The sequence below is a fragment of the Musa acuminata genome, chromosome BXJ1-11 (assembly GCF_036884655.1).
Source record: "Musa acuminata AAA Group cultivar baxijiao chromosome BXJ1-11, Cavendish_Baxijiao_AAA, whole genome shotgun sequence".
In the NCBI taxonomy this organism is placed as follows: Eukaryota; Viridiplantae; Streptophyta; class Magnoliopsida; order Zingiberales; family Musaceae; genus Musa; species Musa acuminata.
Window position 1 is genome coordinate 19550621 of NC_088337.1, and position 23473 is coordinate 19574093.

At 36.7% G+C, this 23473-nt stretch overlaps 1 protein-coding gene across 7 annotated transcripts; it reads right to left on the reverse strand.

Annotated features, from left to right (window-relative positions):
* Positions 1-560: 560 nt before the first annotated feature.
* Positions 561-23092, reverse strand: LOC103974055 (nuclear transcription factor Y subunit A-4). Of its 7 annotated transcripts, XM_065089935.1 has the most exons (7): positions 22641-23092; positions 22004-22092; positions 15947-16390; positions 7625-7737; positions 7439-7510; positions 3635-3805; positions 561-1189 (listed from the first exon to the last, which is right to left on the reverse strand). In XM_065089935.1, the coding sequence occupies exons 3-7, from the start codon at positions 16266-16268 to the stop codon at positions 842-844; spliced, it is 1026 nt and encodes a 341-aa protein (XP_064946007.1). In that variant the 5' UTR covers positions 16269-16390; positions 22004-22092; positions 22641-23092; the 3' UTR covers positions 561-841. The 7 variants fall into 7 exon arrangements, with proteins under 7 accessions (XP_064946007.1, XP_009387071.2, XP_009387069.2 ...); XM_009388796.3 differs by lacking the exon at positions 22004-22092; XM_009388794.3 differs by lacking the exon at positions 22641-23092 and having other exon boundaries at positions 22004-22634.
* Between the last annotated feature and the right edge of the window lie 381 nt (positions 23093-23473).

Genomic DNA, 23473 nt, shown 5'->3' on the forward strand with positions numbered 1-23473 from the left:
GTTCACGCCCCTTCTAATCCACGTATAAAACATAGAACCTCGAGATCAACTGAGCCAAGAGGCAATAGAGAACTGAAACCGAGGAAGACAGTGGACACAATGACCAAGTTTTCCTGCTTTGTCTTGCTCCTCCTCCTCCTCCTCCTCTTCTCTGGTAGTGCAATCTCCTTCCCTCTCTCTCTCTCTCCCCTCTCATCTTTGCCTTCATAACACAAGGAGCTAAGACGAGTATCACCTGCCAACTTACAACACTGACATCCGATACAGGTGACTGGCAAATCTTGCAGATGAGATGGCGGCCAAGGCAACTGCCGACTGATGCCTGGCGCAGGGCTCCGCTACGATGTCGCCTTCTACGTGCCTGAGTGCATCAGACTCTACCATGGAGATGGGCAGTGCCCACAAATAATCCTGCCGAACAAAACTCATCTCCGTCTGTTTGCATCACTACAACTGTTGAAATAGCAAATCATCTTGCACCATTTCTAGCAAGATTATCACAACACAGAAAATAAATGCCTATGATACATATACATATGCATTCTGATGGCAATCTGATATGTTTTCAACTGTCAAGATAAGAACAAGATTTCCAATAACCTGTCAACACTCCATAAAGTTACAACGAGGGTAGGATCCATGCATTTGTTTGAGCAGCTGAGAACATGATCTGATGCACACCGTTATCTCTTCCACTCATGCAATTTAAACAAAGATCTTATACACTCCTACTAAAGTTCGATTCCGTATCGAATGAGATGAGATACCAAAAGCCAAGGATGAATTGCCAGGGAACCACCATGATGAATTGCCAGTTCATGCCCCAAGTTTTATCTCATCGCTAAGACTTGAAGCTCTGAACCACACCGCCCATCATGGTATGTCCGCCTTGTGTGCCCACTCCGACGTTTGAATGGAAATCGGGAAATGGAAAGCTCAAGTGATCCTGCTGTGTTAACATTCTTCCGTTCGTAGAAGCAGTTCTGATGTTGGAGTTGATCGAAGGGGCAGATGAACCAATCGAGCCGCTTCCTGAGTAGAGCTTTGAGCCAGAGTGATCCTGGCAACCTGATATTGCCGAAGTCTGGGTCTGCTTCTGCTGCTGGAGCTGCTTTGTGTTGAGGAACCGTCCGCCAGATCCTCTTGCCCTCTTCATTGCATGAAGGTGGCGAGACTCATGAAGATACGGCTGGAAAGATACAGATAAGATTAGACACAAGTTTGGAGTCAAAGAGAGCAAACACTTGAGAGAAAGTTGGAGTCAAAAAGAGAAAACACTTGATAGAAAAAAATTGAAATTTCAGCTAAGTCAACAACCATCGATTTACTCAGATGTACATCAAATAAAACAGATTTTGTTTTTTTTAAGAAAAAAATTTGACATCCAAGCACGTACAATTATCCATATATACAATCATGAAAGTGACGACATTTAATTCAAATGTTTGCATACAAACAAACCATGCTTGACCTAGATCATGAATTACAAGAACAATGAATGTAAAAATTCATGAAGAATCTTGATAAAGATTTCATATCTTGAAAATTGTTGTGCTGTAAATTTACCGATTTGAACAACAACAATTTTCATACCGATTTATGGCTTACGTATCCCACATACCAACCCGGTGACGAGAGAAACCAATTGCACCACATGTGGGTCTCACATGGCCCTTTTCATCACCAGGCAGATGGGTGATTTGGGCAAGCCATAAGCAAGTAGCAAAACATTTTTTTGCTTAGTTAAGCGAATAACGATTACAGCTTGTATTCTGAAAGCCAGATAAAAAACTTAAGTCACTAGTGACAAGCAACTCAGCATTTGAAGAGCAGAAATATAAAACTGCTGCTTGGAAGTCAAACAACCTTCTGTTTCTATCATCCATTACCACTAAATCAGGCAAATAACAGAACGCATTCTTAAACATGTAAAGCTATGTGTGATCTGGTTGGCAACTGGTTATCCAGGTGGCCCATTAATACTCAGAGATGGGGAACATATAGTGGAAAATTATATTCCTGTACAATCTAAAGCTGCTGATTCCATTACAAGCAAAAGATGGTTCTTGCCAACTATACAGTGGCTACTGAACCATTGTAGGATGAGATAAGAAATATTAGACATTACACCACTGATCAGGAGTTCTGTATACCAAATCAAGCTAAAGGATTCAGCATTAATGAGGCAACTGAAATTAGGATATAGAGAATCTATGGCTTGATGGATTAAGGTAAAGCAGTTCAATATAAGAATTCCTAGACATGCAATTATGTTGATTTTCTTCCCTCGGAACAGAGTAGATGTCATCTTCTCACTACTCCTCTTCTACCTTCACTGAGTCATAAAATTGAAATGAAGGCAAGCTTCAAAACTACAGGGCATGTATTTGCAGTACAGCTTTTCAGCCTCCATTTGCTAGCTCTAATTAGGTTGTTTTTCTTTGATGCCTTTGTTTGCCGTTTGCCGTTTGCTGGGTTTGCTGGAGTTCTGCTTCTTCATCGAACTGGACCAAGAATTGACCACTGGTTTAATACTGACGTGACTACAGTAGAGAGAAAAGAATCTTGCTCACTTCCAAAATATTTTCCTGCCCCTGATCCCTCTCAGTCGAGCTTTTCGTTCATACTTAAGATCAGAAGATGAGATAAGCCGAAAAACAATCACACTTAATGAATTGGACACAAACAAACAAAAGAAACAAGAGATGACCGTATGTTCTCTTTGTTTTCGCCCTGCCCCAAATGATGGTCTCCTAGCTCAGAGAACTACACTTCATATTGGAAGAAAGTTTTCTAATACACTTGGTAGAGTCCTGTCAGCTTAGGGCTGCTTTGTCTATGTGCCACTTTCCAAATGAAAAGAGAGGAGAGCACCTCTTCTTTCTTGTTAGGACTTAGGAGGTCTTATGCTTATGAGGAAAAACACTTCTATTTGAAGGTAAGATCGATTTTGTCTTTAAACTATTACTAAATACGGGCAGATTAGCTTTTAAAGGAACTGGTCAGTACTGTGCCAATGAAATTAGTAAAAGCTAATGTTTTGATTGCTTCTAACACAAGGTTTGGAATGATTACAAGTTTGTAAAACACAGAAAAACTACAATCATGAACAAAATTTGCATCGATTTAATGATAAATGTAGAGCACTACACTGTCAAACTGTTCAATTGGTTTCAGCAGCTGTAGCATACATTTTCCGGACCAAAAGAAATTAGAGGTGCCAGGGATTAGCAAGTAGCTGGTGAAAGCATAGTGTCGAATGGCATAGATGCAATCTATATTTACTTTGAAGACAGTATGTTGATGACACGAAGTTCAACAAGGATTTTTGGTTCTCGGTGCCTTCCTACAATTATGCTGAGAAAGTTTGGACTAGGATATAGCTTGCGTTTAAGAGTTCAATATATTGTGCTCCATTTCTGTGGAGTGGAAAGCTTCCAAATTGTTCCTGTTGATAGCTTGTGAGGGTTGTTAGTCATATAACCATGTAGAGTTAAGCTTTCTATCAACTTGTTTGTGCAATATAAATTTTCTTATTTGTGTAACAAAAACGAAGATATTTTCAAATAGACCACACCATCTGAATCCAAAAGGACAAGAACTTATAAGATATGTTCATTACAGAACTGCATACCTTTCTAGCCTTTATGAGTTTATTTTGAGCCTCCAACTTTGCTCGCAGTTGCCTCCTTCGAAGTATTGCATTATATTGTTTCGCATTGACATAAAGTGGCTCTTCTGCAGAAGGTTGAAGAGGCAGTGGAACTCTACCAGAGGACGCTATTCCCACCATTTGTGGATGAATCTGCAGTTAGAGTAACACAATACACCATGAATTCATATCTTACATTAAAGAAATTACTGGAGGTATGTAGTATATGTTAATAGAAAGAAAAACAAAATCAGCACAATAGAAGAGAGAAAATTCTGAGGTTTGAAATCAATATCTACTTAGTAAGCTTGAAGTACAAAATTGATTTTTTTGTATGAAAAGGTTCCCAAAGACTAAATAAAGTATAAATAACATACAAAATTCTATCTTCACACTAGTAAACTTGGTGAGGCTGCCATTTCTAGTGGCAAGGATGAGATGCAAGAAGTGTAACACCCTAATTTGGTCTCAAATCAAAAGTAAATTAAGAATTAGATTGGCTTATAAGAGGTTGATAGGTGCATTACTGTTACATTTGGCTTAAGCATTTTGGGTCAATGGTTCAGACTCAATGAAGTTAGTAGATTAGTTATCACATTAGGTTAGGTCATGACAATTGATATCAGACCTAATATTGGGCATGGTGAAAAGTTTGAGTAAGAAAGGATTACTCAGGGACACATCAAGGTGTGGAGCTAGAGTCTAGACCCTAAAAACCTTGACCTAACTAACTAAACCTGTAAAAACCTAAACCCTAAACCCCAAACCTAGACCTAACTAACTAAACTTGTAAAAATCTAAACCCTAAAAACCTAGACCTAACTAACTAAACTTGTAAAAACCTAAACCCTAAACCCAGGATTAAAAAAAATGCAAAAAGGAACTGGTTCAATAACCTTGGAACTAGAGATGATGAGACCAGGATTCCTAATTGAAAATGTATTATCTATTTGGAATTTCTTTATGAATAAACAACTTAATCTTGATTATAAACTCTCGAGATTAAATAGTTTGAACCGCTTAAATTTCATCTATAATTATGATTTCCTGAAAGATATAATTATAGCAAAATTCATTGTTTTTTCATTGATATGATGCTATTAATTTGTTATTATTGCAAAATACCATTTTCATTATCATTGAAGATCTTTTGTCTTTAATTTTTTTTGTTTTTAGTCATATATGTACTTCTTTTATCTCCCTGACTTATTTGCTACAAGCATAATATTGATTATTTATATTATTTTGTATTTTGTTCTCTGCTCTGTCATATTTGAAGGTTATTTTCTTTTGGATGTCTAGGTCCATTATATATAAATATTATTCTTCATTCTCTTGACTCTCATAAAATATGTTTTCACTTGTTATTTCTAATATAAAATAGAAAAAACTTATTCCTTTTAGTTTGTATATTTGGATTCCAAATTTATTGACTTTCACATGTATATCTTTATCCTTCACTTATCTCCATCAATGTTATGACAATCAACTCTTACTATAATATGTCATTATGATATGGGAGTCAATTCTTATTATAATATCACATGTATATCTTTATCCTTCACTTATCTCCATCAATGTTATGACAGTCAACTCTTACTATAATATGTCACTATTTTATGACATTCAGTTCTTATTATAAAGTTCATAAGTATATTTAAACGTATTTATTACAATTAGTATGACTCTGATTTCAGCATCTATTGAAGTTAGTATTTTTAGTATTTTATTTCCTACTGCTATATCTACAAATTTCTTCCCTATATTCTATTTTTAGTAATATTGCTCTTTATTTAGTTTCAAAAGTGTATGTTTCTATAATTTTTATATATTCTTGTCTTGATATGCTTAATTGTGGCAAGATTTTTTTTTTACATTTTATTATTTTTTTATCTTCTAAATTAAAATACTTTTATCTTGACTTTTTTAAATTTTTTACATAAGGCTTATGTTGACTGACTTCTACAAGTTTTCTATTTCTTTCTAAATTGTCCAACGTTTCTATTATCTTTTTGACTATATAATCTAGTACTTCTAAATATTTAAATGTCTTTGACGTTTAAATGAAAATTTAAACACAAATAATATTTATGAATTTATTAAATATTTTATCCATCTTTTCATTAAAATTCTGCTGGTATATTTTTTAATAAAAAGCATGACTATTCATTCATATAGTCGTAAAAGTGTACAAAATGCCGTTGATTCTGTACCATCTTCCATTTCTACTTACCAAAATCTTTTTCTAAATCAAATTTACGAAATATTTCAGCCTTATTTGTCCTTTGGATCATAGTATCTTGTCATGTTTTAGGTATGTATCAATCAGCCTTTTATGTATCATCATAGTATCTTTGTTAGGTATCAGGTATGTATAATAGGCATTATGTATGTATAATCAGTACCTTTGCATTATAGTAGCTTTGCTAAATATTTTATCATTTAACTTTTCATAATTTATTATCATTCTCTTTTTTCATCTTTTATTTCTGAGTGATTTCTCACCATAAAAGGTTGACATAGATCAGCAACTTTTTATGGTGAGAAATCACTCAGAAATAAAATGTGGAAAAGTTAAAATGATAATAATTTATAACCTCTATAGCAAGAAATCACTTAGAAATAAAATGTTAAAAAGTTAAAATGATAATAAATTATAAAAATGTTGAATGACAATGCAAAAAATGATATATACCTATTACCTATTAAACATGACAAGTGGAGCTAAAATATTTTAAGATTTTGATTTAAAAAGTGACTGTAGGCAAATAAGAATGCATGAATCGACAATCATTTAGTATATACTTTTAGCACTATATGAATGGACAATCATATTTTTTAAATTAAAAATATTCTAGCAAGTATAAAATATTTAATAAGTTCAGAAACTTTATTTGTTTTTTACATTGATAAAATTTTAATCTTTTCAGATAACAAAAAAGCATATAACTAACATTTGGAGATACTATTTAAAACAGTCGAAAGAAAAAAAAGATTCCTTTTAAGTAAATGAAACATGGAGATAATAAAGAAATATAGACTTTCTAAAATTAACAGTAAAACAAAAAAAAATAAAATTACAAGATCATATAGTCAATGTAGGACAATTTAGAAGAAACAAAAAATTTCAGAAATTTGTAGGAATATTGAACTACATAAGACCTTTTATCAAATATATAATCCAGTTAACATAACCATTGTATAATATTAAAAAAAAGATAAACAATTACTAGAAAAAATAAAAAAATAAAAGAAAAAATTAAAAATCTAACCACAATTAAGCATACCAAGACAAAATATATATTGTAATGGAGGGCAGATATCAACTTCAGTAATTCCTTCATTTCAGGATTAAACTTGTGTAATCCATGCCACAAAAAACCTCAATCAGCAACCAAACATGATATAATTATGAGAAATAACTAGGAATACAAAAAACATTTTAATATAGATCACAGGATGATGTAGGAATTCTATGCACAATAATAGTCTCAACTTGTAACTACTAAATTTCTACTACATAGGTACAAATTCTCCACAAAAAACGTGCAATAGTTTTTAATTTATCTCTTGTTTTTCTTTCACTTTATTTTATTTCTTTATCAAAATTCCAATACCTTAGCTAAAACAGCAACAGTCCCTTTTGAATGCATACAGAAACAGGTATGAACCAAACAGTTGAGGTTCAAAATGGTTGAGCAATCACATGAATGTTCAACTGCAATGCAGATAAAGGTAACAAGACGTTAACAAATATGTAACTAAAAATACCATTGGTGAATTTACCATAGCATGTGGTCGGCACAACGCAAGGATACCACCAAAGTATGGGTCAGCACAAGGGTAAGGCACATGAGCCTGCACATGAAAGAGGACATCTCAGAAGCATATTGATCAAATAAACATGCAATTACAAAGTGTTTGAAGTAGCACATTGCACTATGAGCTCCGAGACTATGAATAGGAACTTACAAAAGACTGGCTATAATCCAGTTTTGGAAATGAAAATGCAGTTTCTGAAGTTCCCAGAGATAAAATGGGCTTCATATGACCATCAACCAAATTCTTGTATGTATTACCAACACCTAATGAAGGACAACTATGTTAGAAGGTTAAATAGTAACGTGTCTATCTGAAAAGCATTCATATCAAGAAAAAAGAACCCTCTCATTAAGATTGCAAATATATCTATTTTTATAGTTATATACACATGCATTCAAAATGAGAAACAGGAAGGTTGTTCATTTCCATCCTGTGTAAACAAAATTCAAGTTATGAAAATAGTCTTCTATTTATAGAGTTACGTCGATGTATATCAACTCTCTCTAGACTTTGTATTGGTAGGATCTTCTTCACTAGCTTTGCTACCTTTTTATAATACAAAGTAACATAGACACAATAAAAATCACTGTCAATAACTAGAAAATAGTTTTTTTATTTTAGCATCCAGCAGCAACCTCTAGTGTGGCACAACCGAAGTTTATGTGGTATATTATAGTTCATACCATTGGCATCTTTAAGTATGCAAAAGTATGTGTAGGATATTCATGGACTTCATCTTGTCTAATTCTTTTATGATAATAAAGAAAAAGTAGTAACAATTTCATTCAATTGGAAATCCAGACTTTATCCCATAAAGTTCTACCACTTTGATAAAAAGAAGAAACAAATTAATAACAAAATCAACCAAAATTCAAGAACGAACTTATAAGAAAATAGTAATAATATACATGCCTGTTAGGACTCTAGCTAGGAGAGTCCTAATTGAGAGAGACATTCATGTAAAACCTACCTAAGCCGACCCCTATTAAGAGGTGAAGAGGCCGGCTAAGGTTACGGGGTTGTTTCTTAGAGAAGAATTAGGAGTTGTAAAGGAATAAAAGTATTGAGTAAGAGTCCTATTAGGAGTTAGGGTTTAGAAGCCCTATAAGTAGCCATGTATTCCGCCTCTTTTCATAAGCAATAGATGAATCTTTTCTGCAGCCTTTGAGTAGCAATTTGGAGCGAGGAACCCCTATAGAGTTCCAAGGAGGTCGATCCCCTATAGAGATCAACCCCAAGTTTAGAATCTGCAAGGGTTCTAACACCCGGTATCAGAACAGCGTTCTTGGCGTCTCGCTGCCCTGCCACAGCCATCCATCAGCCCTCTACAACTGCCCAAAGCAATTCCCACAATTGCTTAAAAGATCGTCGCCAAATTCCGCTGTCATCTCCACCACCGCAGATCATCCTTTGATCTCCCCGTGAATTGCAACAGGCTCTGGTTTCCTACCTTACTGCTGCTGCAATTTAGTTATTCTTATTCGAAAATTAAAAAAATTATTCATATATTGCTGCATAAACTTTTCGTCACAAAGTTTTCATCTCTACGACGAAAGATACATTGCAGAATTCCAGCCGCATAGCATCGTCTGTTTGATCTTGCTACTGTGTTTTTTTTATCCAAATTTCTACGAAATTTTTATGACATCTTTGACACTTCCTAACAGCAGATTTTCCTTTAGTTTTGTCAAAAAATTCTCAATATAAACCATTGATCTTCTACGTCTAATCCGTTATACTTGAAAATCTGCACTGTAAAATTTTAGCCGCATAGCACTATTTGTTTGATCTTGATACTATATTTTTTCTGTCCAAATCTCTACGAATTTTTTATGATAGCTTTGACACTTCCTACCAGTGGATTTCCCTTTGATTTCATCGAAAAATTCTCAATATAAACCACTGATCTTTTACGTCCAATCTACTACACTTGAAAATCTATGCTGCAGAAAATTTCAGTCGCATATTGTTGCCTTAACCCATCTATTTGCAATCTTTTTTGAACGAAATTTCTTATACACTTCATAGATCATCTTAGCTTCCATTTAAGATTGATCTATTGAGGAATTCATCTCTAAAAACGATTTTGTGTTGCTGCAAATTTTCGTCGCAAACCGCTGAAATTTTTCGACGAGAATTCTACTATCGCAACTTGTACCAATTTACTTGTTGTTATTGCCAAAATTTTCTTGATTAAATTGGACATCCTTGCTGTGATATAAACTGAGATATTGCTATCAATTCCCTCCTCAAATCTCTCAAGTTTTTGGTGAAAATTTTGTCGAGAAACCGTTGTTTCTTCGACGACAATTCTGCTCTTACAAGATAACACAATTCTGCAACAAAACTGCCACTGATTTCTATAAAACCTTTGCTGCCATCTACCACAGATCTAAAACTTTCATCCACAGCCCTAAATTCGACCAAGTCACACCCTCAAACTGCACCCAAAACAGCCACAAAACAAGCCTGAACCGCAGCCTACATCCACCAATCCACTAACCCTTTCAACCATCACTTCTCTCAACCTATACATGCCTTTAACCCGACAACAAAAGAGAGATCTTAACATCACAGATTTGGAGGCATACACTATGGCATATGAGGAGGTAATCAATGCTAAATTCGAAGCCTTCGAGGCGCGAATGGAGAATAAGATTCGGACTCTCTTTACCAAACTCAGTTTGGGCCGACCACCAAGCCTGAAGAAATCACATCAAAGAGAGAGCTCTAACTAATTGCACCAAGCCCGAAGAGATGACTTCCAAGGGAGAGGAGGTTCTATGATCGATCATAACTATCCACACATGAGGGTGGACTTCCCTAGATGGGAAGAAGGAGACCCGATTGGTTGGATCTCGCGCGTCGAGCGATATTTTTGGTACCACAAAACCGCGGACGCATCTATGGTGAAAATTGCAGCTATACATCTTGAAGGGGATGTCATACAATGATTTGACTGGTTTGAATACACTCATGGAGTCCTCTCATGGCGACAATTCAAAGAAGGACTGCTGATCCGCTTCGGACCAACCGATTACGAGAACATTGACGGACAATTAGCAAAGATCCGATAAACCTGCATCATTCAAGAGTACCAAACTAGGTTTGAAAGGTTATCTAATCAAAATCGTGATTGGTCTAAAAAACAACTATTGGGGACCTTCATTGAGGGCTTGAAGCCAGAGATCCGAGGAGAAGTTAAAGCGCGACAACCATACACGCTTGTGGTAGCCATCTCTTTCGCACGACATCAAGAGGAGCGATTGAACCATGAAGCTCGAAGGACTAGGGTCGCTCCTCTGTTGAATCTCGTATTTTGATGATGAAACCATTTGATATGTGTTTATGATTTAATTTGCGTTTTGAGTGATGCAGGATGCTTCGATCAGAATGAGACAATTAAAGCAGGAAAATCATGTTGTGCTAGAGGAACATGTCAGAAGATTGAACATCGGACCGGTGGATCGGTCAAGGTATCGACAGAAGGTTTCGTGCCGTGGATTCGGGCATCGGGCCAAGAAGAGCGGGTATTGCGCCAAGAATATCAAAGTTGCGGAGTCAACTGGCCGATTAGGCAATAGGCCGCAAGAGAGGACGATGCGCTAAAGAATCGAACGAAGCGTCGTAGACATGCCGGACAACTTGATTATTGCTTTGTATTAATTGTCTCGATCGAAGTTTTGTTTTACATATGCAGGATTAACTACGATAGCTTGAAGACATAAAGCAAGTCTACATGAGTCAAGTTCGATGGGTGTTAGAGAGTCCGAAGATTCGTCGGAGATGCTGCCGGAACCAACCGAGAAGAAATCAGGGACTTGTCGGAGTTTTCGAAAGACCGCCGAAGAGATCGTCGGAGGTTCGCGGAGATCACCGAGAAGGCTCGACTACTCGCTGAACTCACCACAAGATCGAGAGCCTGCTGGGAGTCCGTCCGAAGAAATCCGAGGGTGTATCGGAAGTCTGTCGGAAGTTCGCCGAAAAGCTCGCCAGAAAACTCGACGTTGCCGGTTAAAAACTTGCTTAGGACTATCTCTTAAGCTCGTAGTTTGCATGTAATTAGGGTTAGGATTAAGGGTTAATCCTATAACCCGGTTAGGGGCCAATTGAGCCCGAATTCGGACTGGTTTAGGCCAAGTTTGGAGCCCAACCAGTGAGCTGAAATAGTGTAGGCGGTGGCACTGCCAGAATAAGCGATGGCACCGCCCAGAACCCGAGAGTTAAGCGGTGGCACCGCCGGACTGAGCGGTGGCACCGCCAGTAAACGGTCAATATGATATTGACAAGCGGTGGCACCGCCAGCCTCGGAAACCCAAGAGAATTCAAAATTTGGAGCCCAAATTTGAATCCTCTTGGGGCCTATAAATACCCCTCAATTCTCAACAGAGAATACAACCTTTGAAGAGTTAAAGATTGAGATAAAGTCTTAGCAAAGTCTTTAGCAAGTCTTGTTTTCAATTGCTTGAGTGTTCACCTCCCTCTTTCTTTTTGAAAATCTGTAAGAGTGTGAACCACTTGTAAAAGGTTGTAAGAGGGGTATTTGTCCTTCCCCTTCAAAGTGATTTGCTAGTGGAAGTTGGGAGCCTCATCGAAGAAGGCTTCGCAAGTGGATGTCGATCATTTTGACCGATCCACATGAAATTGGTGTGTTCCTTGAATGTGTGAGTGTTTACCTTTCTTAAACCGTTATTTACATAGCAGCAAGCTTTTGGTATTTATCTTCTCACTTTACTCGAGCTACTTTCACCAAGTCATTCATCGTCGAATCGAAATCTCTACGCATTTACGAAATCGTTTTCAAACTTACGAGTTTTAATCCGCTGCACTAATTCACCCCCCCCCCCCCCCCTCTTAGTGTCGCTCCGATCCTAACATCCTCGACCAGCAATACGGAAGCCCTCAGCCCCCCCTACTGTCGACTGAGTCCCTGCACCAAAGACAAGAGAAGAGCTTCGGGAACGATATGCAAAGGGGTATGTTGGCACTACGACGAGCCGTGGAGCCGTGAGCATTGTTGTAGTAAAGGGAGACTTCTTATGATTGAACCAGTAGAAGAAGAGGTCATTGAATATCTAAAAGAGAGCCTTGAGCATGAAGAAGAAGATGTGGAAGAAAAGCCACAACCGACTGACGTTACGGTACACACACTAGCTGGCTACTCAAACCCGCAAAAGATGAAAGTTGGAGGCCTTCTCAAACAACAATCGATCACTGTTCTCATCAACACGGGCAGCACTAATAACTTTCTAAATAGTAAGGTTGCAGCTCGGATGGCACTCCACATCGAAGGTTGCAGCAAGTCCGATGTAAAGGTCACCGACGGCAGAACCCTAAAGTGCGGCCAAAGATGCCCGCGGGCGAAACTACTGCTGCAGGATCAAGAGATAATTGCATATTTCTTCCTCCTCCCTCTTGATGATCATGAGGCCATGCTCAGAATTAAATGATTGACAACATTAGGAGATGTTTCTTGGAATTTTATGCAACTAATTATGAAATTTTACAGTAAGGGGAAACAAGTGATACTGCACGAGAAACATGGGGGCGACGTAACGACGATTTACACACAACAAATGGAGAAGGTTTTGCATAAAGCATGCAGCAGCTTTTTGGTACAACTTAAGCAACAAACTGAGAGCCAATAGAATTTGAAGATCCAAACCTACTTTCTTTGCTTGCTGAATTTTCAGATATATTTGATGAATCGCACAACCTATCACTTACCCGTCGGCATGATCATTATATAATGATTCTTCCAGGCAAACCTCCAGCAAATACTCGGCCATATCAGTATCTACATCTCCAGAAGGATAAAATAGAAAGGATTATAAAAGAGATGCTCGAAACAAGAGTTATTCGGCCAAGTTGCAGCCTCTACTCTTCACCGGCGCTACTTGTACACAAGGACGGAACATGGCGAATATGCGTTGATTACCGAGCTCTCAATGGCATAACCATCAAGGATAAATACCCTATTCCAGTAGTAGATGAATTGCTAGATGAAAGGGAGCACAAATCTTCACAAAGCTGGACCTTCAATCCGGGTATCATCAAATACGAGTGTGTGAAGAAGACATACCGAAAACCGCCTTTCGAACACACAACGGCCACTACGAATTTTTGCTTTCTTCAACAAAAGGTAGAATATCTTGGGCATATCATATTAAAGGAAGGTGTGATGGTGGGCCCCTCCAAAATAGAAGCAATACAGAACTGGCCAACCCCGAGGAACATAAAATTGCTACATGGCTTTCTGGGTTTAATAGGCTACTACCGCAAGTTCGTGAAAAACTATAGAAAGATCAGTGCACCACTTACTTCCTTACTGAAAAAAGATATCTTCCAATGGTCGGACAAAGCCTCCGCTGCCTTTGACAAACTTAAGGCAGCCATGACGACGACGCCAGTGCTAGCACTACCAGATTTCAGCCGACCCCTCATTATTGAGGCTAACGCATCTGGAGTCGGAATTAGAGCCATTCTCATACAAGATGGTTGACCACTCGCATACACTAGTAAGGAATTATCTCCCTCCCATCAAAATATGGCAACATATGATAAGGAGATGCTCGCCATTGTGCACGCAGCAACGAGGTGGAGACCCTACTTGATCGATCGACGATTTTAAATTAAAACTGACCATAAAAGCCTTCAGTTCTTTTTGGAGCAAAAGATATCATCCTCTGAGCAGTAAAAATGGGTAACAAAACTTCTTTGATTTGATTATGAAATAACTTACAAAAAGGGGAAAGAGAATGTTGTTATAGATGCGCTTTTGCAACTACTCGAGCAAACTGAATTTTTTGCCGTTTCACTTTCGACCAGCGACTTCCTTGAGGATATTAAGATGGAATGGCAGGAAGATTCGGAGACTAGTAAGATCATAAACAAATTGGAGGAAGCACCAAGCTCCATGGCTCATTACAATTGGGACTCAAAAGAATTACGTTATAAGGGACGCATTGTGCTTGTGACAAATTCTACTTGCATCTTCATAAATAAATTTTAGACAAAGTTATTCCATATGCAAAATACTAAATTGAAAAGGAGTACGACAAATCACCCACAAACAGATGGCTAGATGAAAGTTGTAAATAGGTGCTTGAAGACAAAGCCACGCACCAAATATAACTACTCAAGGAGAACTCCAGACCCAGCCAAGTGTCATTATTGATCGACGGATCGTGACTCGACGACAACGACCCACTACTGAAGTGCTAATACAGTGGGCGAACTTACCAACAGAAGATGTCACTAGGGAGAACTATGACGACTTAAAGATCAAATTCCCAGAATTCATGAATCGTCAGCCTCGAGGACAAGGCTGATTTGAAGAGGACGGGTCTGTTAGGACTCTAGCTATGAGAGTCATAATTGAGAGAGACATTCATGTAAAACTTACCTAAGCCAACCCCTATTAAAGAGGTGAAGAGGCCGGCTAGGGTTAGGGGGTTGTTTCTTAGAGAAGAATTAGGAGTTATAAAGGAATAGGAGTCTTGAGTAGGAGTCCTATTAGGGGTTGGTTATAAGTAGGAGTCCTATTAAGAGTTAGGGTTTAGAAGCTCTATAAATAGTCATGTATTCATCCTCTTTTCATAAGCAATAGATGAATCTTTTCTACAGTCTTTGAGCAGCAACTTGGAGAGAGGAATCCTTATAGAGTTCCAAGGAGGCCGATCCCCTATAGAGATCAACCCCAAGTTTAGAATCTACAAGGGTTCTAACAATGCCTCCTACACCAGTTTTCCAAGAATTATACTGCATCATATTGCATTTGATATTTTTGACTTCACAGGAATTTTTAGCTGTTTACAGTTAGCATTTTGATTTCTTTCAAGTGTATAAAACAGACACATACCAACTGTAGAAGAGAATCTTATAGTAAGAAAATAAGACATTCAATAATTAAAACAATATTAAAATTTTGTAAAAGTTATGATCAGTTAAACCTATTGGGAAGCACTTTTGAATCACAAAAACATTATAGAGCTTAAGTAGACCTCTGTCAATGGCAACTATCAAGCTCCCTATCTAGACTCTGAATGTCCATAGTGGACTAGAGGAACCATTAGCAACTGAGTCAACATTTGCATCAGGAAAGAAATGAAAGTGAACCCATCAGGCAACTACTCAATCTGGCAGAATAAACATATGAATCATTGGCAACATTGAAGGTCAAGCTCATTTCACAAAGAAAAGTTTTTTTTTCCTCTAGATTATTTTGACAAATTAGACAATCATCAAGTCCAATGCTCAATATAAATTATAGAACAATATGGTCATTTAAGAGGATCCCTTGAAAGGCATAACGAATAAGATTTTCTAAAGTAACATAATGCAGCAACAAAATAAAATTATTAACTCAAAGGAAAGCAAACTTAAATTGATGTTGATAATATGATTTTCACACTACCCAAAATAGCATGTTTTAGTGGTAAAAAAATGACTTCAAATTATTTTAATTTATACCAGAGTTTACTGAAATATGTTGCTCATGAACATTGTCTTCACTTGTTCCTGATGCTTCTTGACGGGATTGACCAGTGGACTGAGTTGATGAATCATGGTCAGATATTGGATGGCTTAATTGCTTTACTTGGTTGCCATCTTTTGCCAAGAAACCCATGTTCATATTCAAGTTCTTGGAACAAGAAGACTGTGGAGTAATTGCACTACTAGAATTCCAACAAGTAGGATCGAACTCACAGGTAGATGTTGAATAGAGTGAACTATTCTGTGAACTTTTAATGCCAATGTCTTGCATTTCAGATGAATTTGCATCAAGATGCATATCTCAATTCCATAGATAACCAAGTCTGGAGCAAGTAAAATCTCTTTCTAGTTATAAGACCTAGCTAACATTCACTAATAACAATAATCGCTATCGATGTGCTGAAAGAGAGATGGGAGCACCTGAAAGCAAAACATATACCATGTAAATAATTCTCAAAATTATCTCATAGCAATTTTAAGGATAAAAGAAGAAAGCATAACAATGAGATATTACTGGTTGTAACAATAATAATTTGTTGTATAAAGTTTATACATGACTTGTGGAGTTATTGTACTCCATTATCATGTCATTGACAAGCGTCCATAATGCACTGTATACACTATATTTAAACAACTATAACCATTATGTACACATCGAAAACCATGTAATGCACCCAGCTTTTTAAAATTGACTTTAAGTTCACATAAAGTCATGTTTTCCATCAAATCTGTATTTATGGTAGATTGCATGAACATGATCACCATGCACTTCATCACATCTTGGCATAGCTGCACATGTCAGAAAAAAGGTTGATATTTATAGGTTGAAGTGTAAATTAAGTTTAACACGGCAAAAGGACTGAAGTTGAGCTAATTCTACAATCTGAGAACATAAAAATAATAAAAAAGAAAACCACTAGCAATTTGTGAATATCTGATACAAGACTGTAGGTGCCAATCTAAGCCCAAAAGCTAAGCCAGATTATACAGTAGCATACAGGCAGTGAGATGTTAGTATCTACAGAAACCTTCAATAATTTTATTCATATTACGTGTTGGCTACCCTGGTAAGCATCCAAAAGGATCAACACTGAATCCATGCCAATAATTTGCTTCTATCAGATTTTGGATGAAAAGCATATCATATTTTCCACCAAATTGAGCAATATACCCCAGATATCAAGTCATTCTGATCGTAGTTGACTTCCTCAATTATACCCATCGTCATAATATGATAATAGCTGAAGTGGATATGATCAGCACTTCATTAATCACCACTACATAGAGTGCCAAAACCTTCATTTTACAAGTGTTAGGAAAAATTTTTGAAGCAGGTTGAGAAAGATAGTTTTGTAATATAGAAGAGTTGCTTTTCTTGAAACCTTTATGGACCTTTGGTATTTTAAGTTTATTCCGAACTCTTAGAAAACGAAGCATTTTAGGTTGTCCATACCTAACAATCCCATGAATAAGCACAATTAAGAATTTTACTTCAATTACAATATTCTTTAATAGCTTCGGAATCTATAACTTCAAGAATATCCCAAGCATAAGAATGTCCAATGACTAGAGCAAAGCATCTTATATTTATTTATGAGCTCTTAAATTACTTTAGTGACTACAAGCATCTCAAATATGAGAAATCTCAATGGTCACAGATAGCATTTTCTTTCTACCAAGTTGAATGTTCAAAAGGACATGATTCATCTAATTCTATATTTGGTTCTCACATTTTAATATCTACTAGAAACTATGAAAAGACATGCCCTCATGCCATTCATCATATGCATCAAACTTCTGGAGAAAGCAACTTCACAATACATGAGAAAAAAACTTGCATTCCCATATATCAATCTAAATTTTCTAAGAGATGGATCAAGCACCAAAGGCCTTTATACAATTCCATAGAATGCTTCCTCTTAAGGACAGAGGTCAGCTTCCATGTCCAGCACAAACTCTTATGAAGAACCTTGAAATGTGTTCTTGAACTACATACCATGTGAAATATTATAATAGTTTCCTCCTAGTTTGTGGTGGTAAATTCTAATTCCAACATGTGCATGTTTTGTAGTAGTAACATCTAAATTTAGTGTGTACCCTTTGGTAAATGTCATCAAGCTCTTACCAACTTCTTTATAATTAACATTAAAAGCTCATTCACCTAGTCATATTGAGGTAGCTTTATACAATTAACTAAATGTACTTATTGCTGACATTCTTACACCTAGGGAACAAGTCTTTACATCTTCGCATAAGCAGCAGTAGATACCAATAGAAAAAAACTTATAAAAAATATGCAGCACATATGCAAGTTTTCTAGTTACCAAGTTATTAAATAAATAGGTGACAACTAAGGATAGGTTTGGGAACATATTTGCATCTTAATGTGCATTTGGAGAAAAAAGTTTGAGTGAATGTGCAGTTATGGAATGTTTTGAGTTCTTGATAAACAATAGATTAACGTTGTTTTTTAAATGTGCATTGACGTGAGTGTTGTTTGGTAAGATTATATTTCAAAAGTCCATTGAATATTATGTGACAAATTTACCCTTCTAACATTTTTAATATTTATTCAAAAGTGAATATATCTTATTTAAATGAATAAATATATAAATAAATAAATTTATGTAATCTTACAAAAAAAAATTGATGCCCCAGATATAGAATAAATAAATAAATGTAAAAAAATTTGAAAATAAATAAATAAAATTGCTAGATCTTTTGTAATCAATGTTTGGATGTAAATCTTGGACTTGGCAGAGCAAGCGCCCAACGAAGCAAGTGGTACGACGAATAAGTGAGAGGAGTTAACGACGATAGAAATCGAGAGAAGGGGAGAGCAAAATGAGGGTTGGGGTTTCTATTATAGAGAGATAATCTTGTAATTTTAAGAATGTCATAGGGTACTTTGGAAAATTTTAAAAAAAATATTAACATCCCACAAATGTCGAAATGATAATGCTACCCTAACGTAGAATCAACATTTGAGCATTTATAATGTAGCACTCAGGCCAAATACGATTTAAAAAAATTATCAAACACCAATTCACATTTAAAATGTGCATTGGGCTATCAATGCACATTTCAAATATGTTTCAAAAAGTACCCTAAATAGTATTAGATTAGAAGGTGGAAAACTCATTCCTACATTTATGTGCATTATGTTTAAAGAAATACTATAATCTAGTTAGTTGATGATCTAGCAAGGTAAATTACACATTAATCCATTTCTACAATATTATTGCTAAGTAAAATGTACACATCTACATTAAAATAAAGCACCAACAGCAAGGATCTTTAACATGTTCGAATTAGAAAAGCATTAAGCATCTCATAACAATCGCCAGAGGATGTCAAATAGGTCCATTAAAATTTCCAAGAACAAGTATCTTTTGACATATCCATGCATCTTGATTAGTTTTCTCAGATTATCTAGCAGCAAACATCATCTTCCAGAAAAAAAAAACAGTGTAATATTCTCCAGCATAGCCCTCGATCAATCAAAATCACAGCCTCCATAGCAAATAGTTATGAATTTTAATGACATACACTTCATGCAGGGACCTGGCACCATACATGATCATCTACCAGAAAAGTGACAAGTGTGCATTTAGGACCATTGTAAAAATAGAAACTCAAGTTCCAAGGGCACACTATTTTATGATGACATCTGAACAATGATTATAATGATTCTAAGATGGAAACACTGTCCGTCATTTGCTGCACATTAGTCATGCAAGATATTTGTTCATTATTTGATAAATCTATGGTTGCTTAAACAACTTTCCCAACCCCATCCCACATTCAAAAAACAAAAAGAAGGATTGAAAAAAGAACTTATTCGAATGTCAACTAAATATGTTGCACAATCTTCTAGACTCGAAGTCACCCCACTCCACAGATTTCTCCTTATACTTTTTACAAAAGATTAGAAAAATCCATCTAGTAACAAAATAAAACTATAAAATGTGGTGTTCAGCTTTATTTTTTTCAGCTTTATAATAAAACTATAAAGATCAAAATCTTCTTCAGCTTTATTTTTTCACCTTAAGATTCATCAAAATACAGTATGAAGTGTGGTGTTCTTCCACCATTTCGAGATGAAGATAGATGCATTTATATATACTACCTCCTTTCACTTGCAGCAAACAAAAAATATATGCATTTCTTAATCAATCTGAGGTCACTCAAACACAAACAAAACTGTCAAAAAAAAAAAAAACAGAGAATAAAGAACTTTTAGATCCCTAATCTTTCCACTTCACAATTACATGAAAGCCAGAGATTCTCATTTTTGGCAAAGCAATAAATGTGCAAAAATCAACTGATCTGCCACTACAATCAACTTCACTTGTTCATTCTAAAGAATATTCATTCATCGAGATTCAGAAGCAAGCCCACAAATCTCTTCATGTCAGTCATAACATAAAAGGAATAAACAGAAGAAGAGCAAGCATTTAACATAGACGAGATTCTCTTAGTAGGAAGAAAGGCTTGCTGTTCTCCAGATTCAACAGTATTCAAAAGGATGAGTTTTAGAGCCATAAGTATTTGGAAAATCAATATAGTGTAGTTTACTCACATCTTGGTGAACATTTTGTCCACCCAAAAAGAGGGAATTAGTACTAAATGCATCTATTTCTCCCACTTTGCCCAAGAATTTGGCATGCCTATTTCCATTTACAGACAACTTTTTCTTCACAGGTGGAAGGGTCTTGATCACTAAAAAGGTGATCGTAATCATGAGTTGAACCTCTACAGTATCAATCAGCTATAATAAAATGGATAATCTGTCTATATATGCAATTCAAGCATCTGAAAAAGTGTGCCTTCAAAATATGCAAGCCAGAGCACAAAACTAAACGTTTCAACAATGGATCATTGAAGAAAATACTACTTAGACAGGTTTTTGAGACAAAGAAAAGAAAATATCATGCCATATCCATATAACAAAATTGTATAATTTTCCTCATCAATAGATCACAAAAGTAATGCCAAGTAAATAAGTAATCAACAACTCCATAAAGAACAAACACCATCAAAAGACCAAAATATTTCTAACACATCGCTTCTCATCCAAGAACCTACAACCTAATGGCATGCACTCCCAAAACCTAACAGGTTTCAGAAGAAATATTCACTTTCAACAAGAAAAGTAGAAGAAACCAAGTAATCAATGATTTCAAATAACAAACACCATAACAAGACCAAAAGAATACTAACTTATCACCTCTCTTCCAAGAACCCATAATTTAATGGCATGCGTCTCAAAACCAACAGGTTTCAGAAGAAATATTCTCCTCTCGACATGAAATGAACAAGAAACGATGCAATCAATGATCCTAAAACAACAAACATCATCATATGACCACAAGAATACCAACCACATCACCTCTCATCCAAGAACGAGCGAACTAATCGTATGCAGCTCCAAACCCAACAAGTTTCACAAAATGAATCTCCTTCCAACAAGAAAAGAACAAGAAACCAAGCAACCAACATTCCCAAATGAACAAACACCATAAGAAGACCAAAAAAAACACCAATATATCACCTCTCAACCACGAACCCACGAATAAATGGCGTGTACCCCCAAAATAAACAGGTTTCAGAAGGGATAAACTCATTTTGAAAAGAGAGGAACAAGAAACCGAGTAATAAACAATTTAAGAAGAAAAAACATCGACATCAGACCGAAAAGGAAACCAACCACATCACCTTCCATTCAAGAATCCACAACCTAATGGAATGCACTCTCAAACCCAACAGGCTTCAGAAAAATAATCTCCTTCTGACAAGAAAGAAAAAGAAGTTCAGCAATCGACACTTCTGAAAGAACAAACACCATAAGAAGACCAAAAAGATTTCCCACGAATAACCTCTCGTCCAAGAACCCACAACCTAATGGCATGTACTCCTAAACCTAACAGGTTTCAGAAGAAATCTTCTCCATCTAACAAGAGAAGAACAAGAAACCTACTAATCAAAATTTCCAAATGAACAAACACTATCAGAAGACCAGAAAATACGAACCACATCACCTCTCGTCCAAGCAGGAACAACCAAATTGCATGCACTCTCAAACCCAACAGGTTTCAGGTTTCAGAAGGAATAGTCTTCATCTAACAAGAGAAGAACAAGAAATCAAGTCAACTACTCCAAATGAACAAACACCATCAGAAGACCAAAAAATACCAACCACATCACCTCTCATCCAAGAACCCACAACCTAATAGCATGCACCCCTAAACCCAACGGGTCTCAGAAAAATAATCTCCTTCTGACAAGAAAAGAACAAGAATCCAAGTAATCAATGATTCCCAAAGAACAAACACCATAAGACTAAAATACACCCACCACAATCACCTACTAAGAACATGCAACCCCAAATCCAACAGGTTTCAGAAAACCAATCTCCTTCTTTCTACAATGAAACAAAAATACATATAAAAACTAGTCTTTTGAAATATCCGCTACAAAACAAACCTCTTCTCCAAAACATCCCAACGCCAAAAAGCAGTACACAAACAGAATCAAGAACAGGCCCTTAGAAATCAAACAATTTCAGCTGACAAGCGACACCTCCAGTCATGAAGGCATCTGAGTCGAGGCTGAATGATCAAAAGAAGAAAAAAAAGTCACAACAAAGTCATCGGGTCAAGAGCATAACCTTCAGGAAGGGAACATGTCCCCTTTCCTGATGCCCGTTCCTCCTTCTGCCTCCCCTCCCTCTCCTCTTCCTCTCTCTCTCTCTCTCTCTCTCACCCCCTATGGATGCTGTAAAGCTTTCACTTGCCAAATATACAAAAGCATCTGCCTCGTTATCAACCTTTCTTTATCCTTCAAAACAGTAAAGATATAAACAAATCTTTCTCCACTTCCAACGCCAGACACCTAGCCGCCTCTCTCTCTCTCTCTCTCTCTCTCTCTCTCTCTCTCTCTCTCTTTCTCTGCCCCTTCCTTTCCAAGACTACCCAATGTCATCTTGCCCTTGGCTAATTACCCAAGACTGGTGTTATATCATCGGTATCACTCTCACTCGAACGTCTTGCCCCATAGCAACCACACGAAGCATTTCGCCGATGACTAATGCCCACTGCTCGCCTGGCTTGCATGCTCGAGACCACTCCTCGCCCCCCACCTCCCCCCCCTCCCCCCCCCCTTCACCAAGTCGAACTCAGCTACAAACGGCCCTTGGTTTCATGTTCCACCCGACAAGTAAACTAATTGGATCCAAGGATTCATCCCATAGTTTCATTGGTAGATCACAGCGGTCGGTGACTTAGATTCTCTCTATTATCTCCTTAAGATTTTGTATGCTTATCACGTGTTCACGGTGTTCGTGAACAAATGTGCCGTGGCTAGTGAGTCAGCACGGCTCGGTCCACGGGTAAGTCGGGCCCTCGCGATGGGATATTGATCAGTGTTTCTCGATCTGGGTGCCATTGTGTTGAGCAACGTCTCTCCGTTCTCGGGCTGGTTGGTAGCTCACCTTCGTTCAAC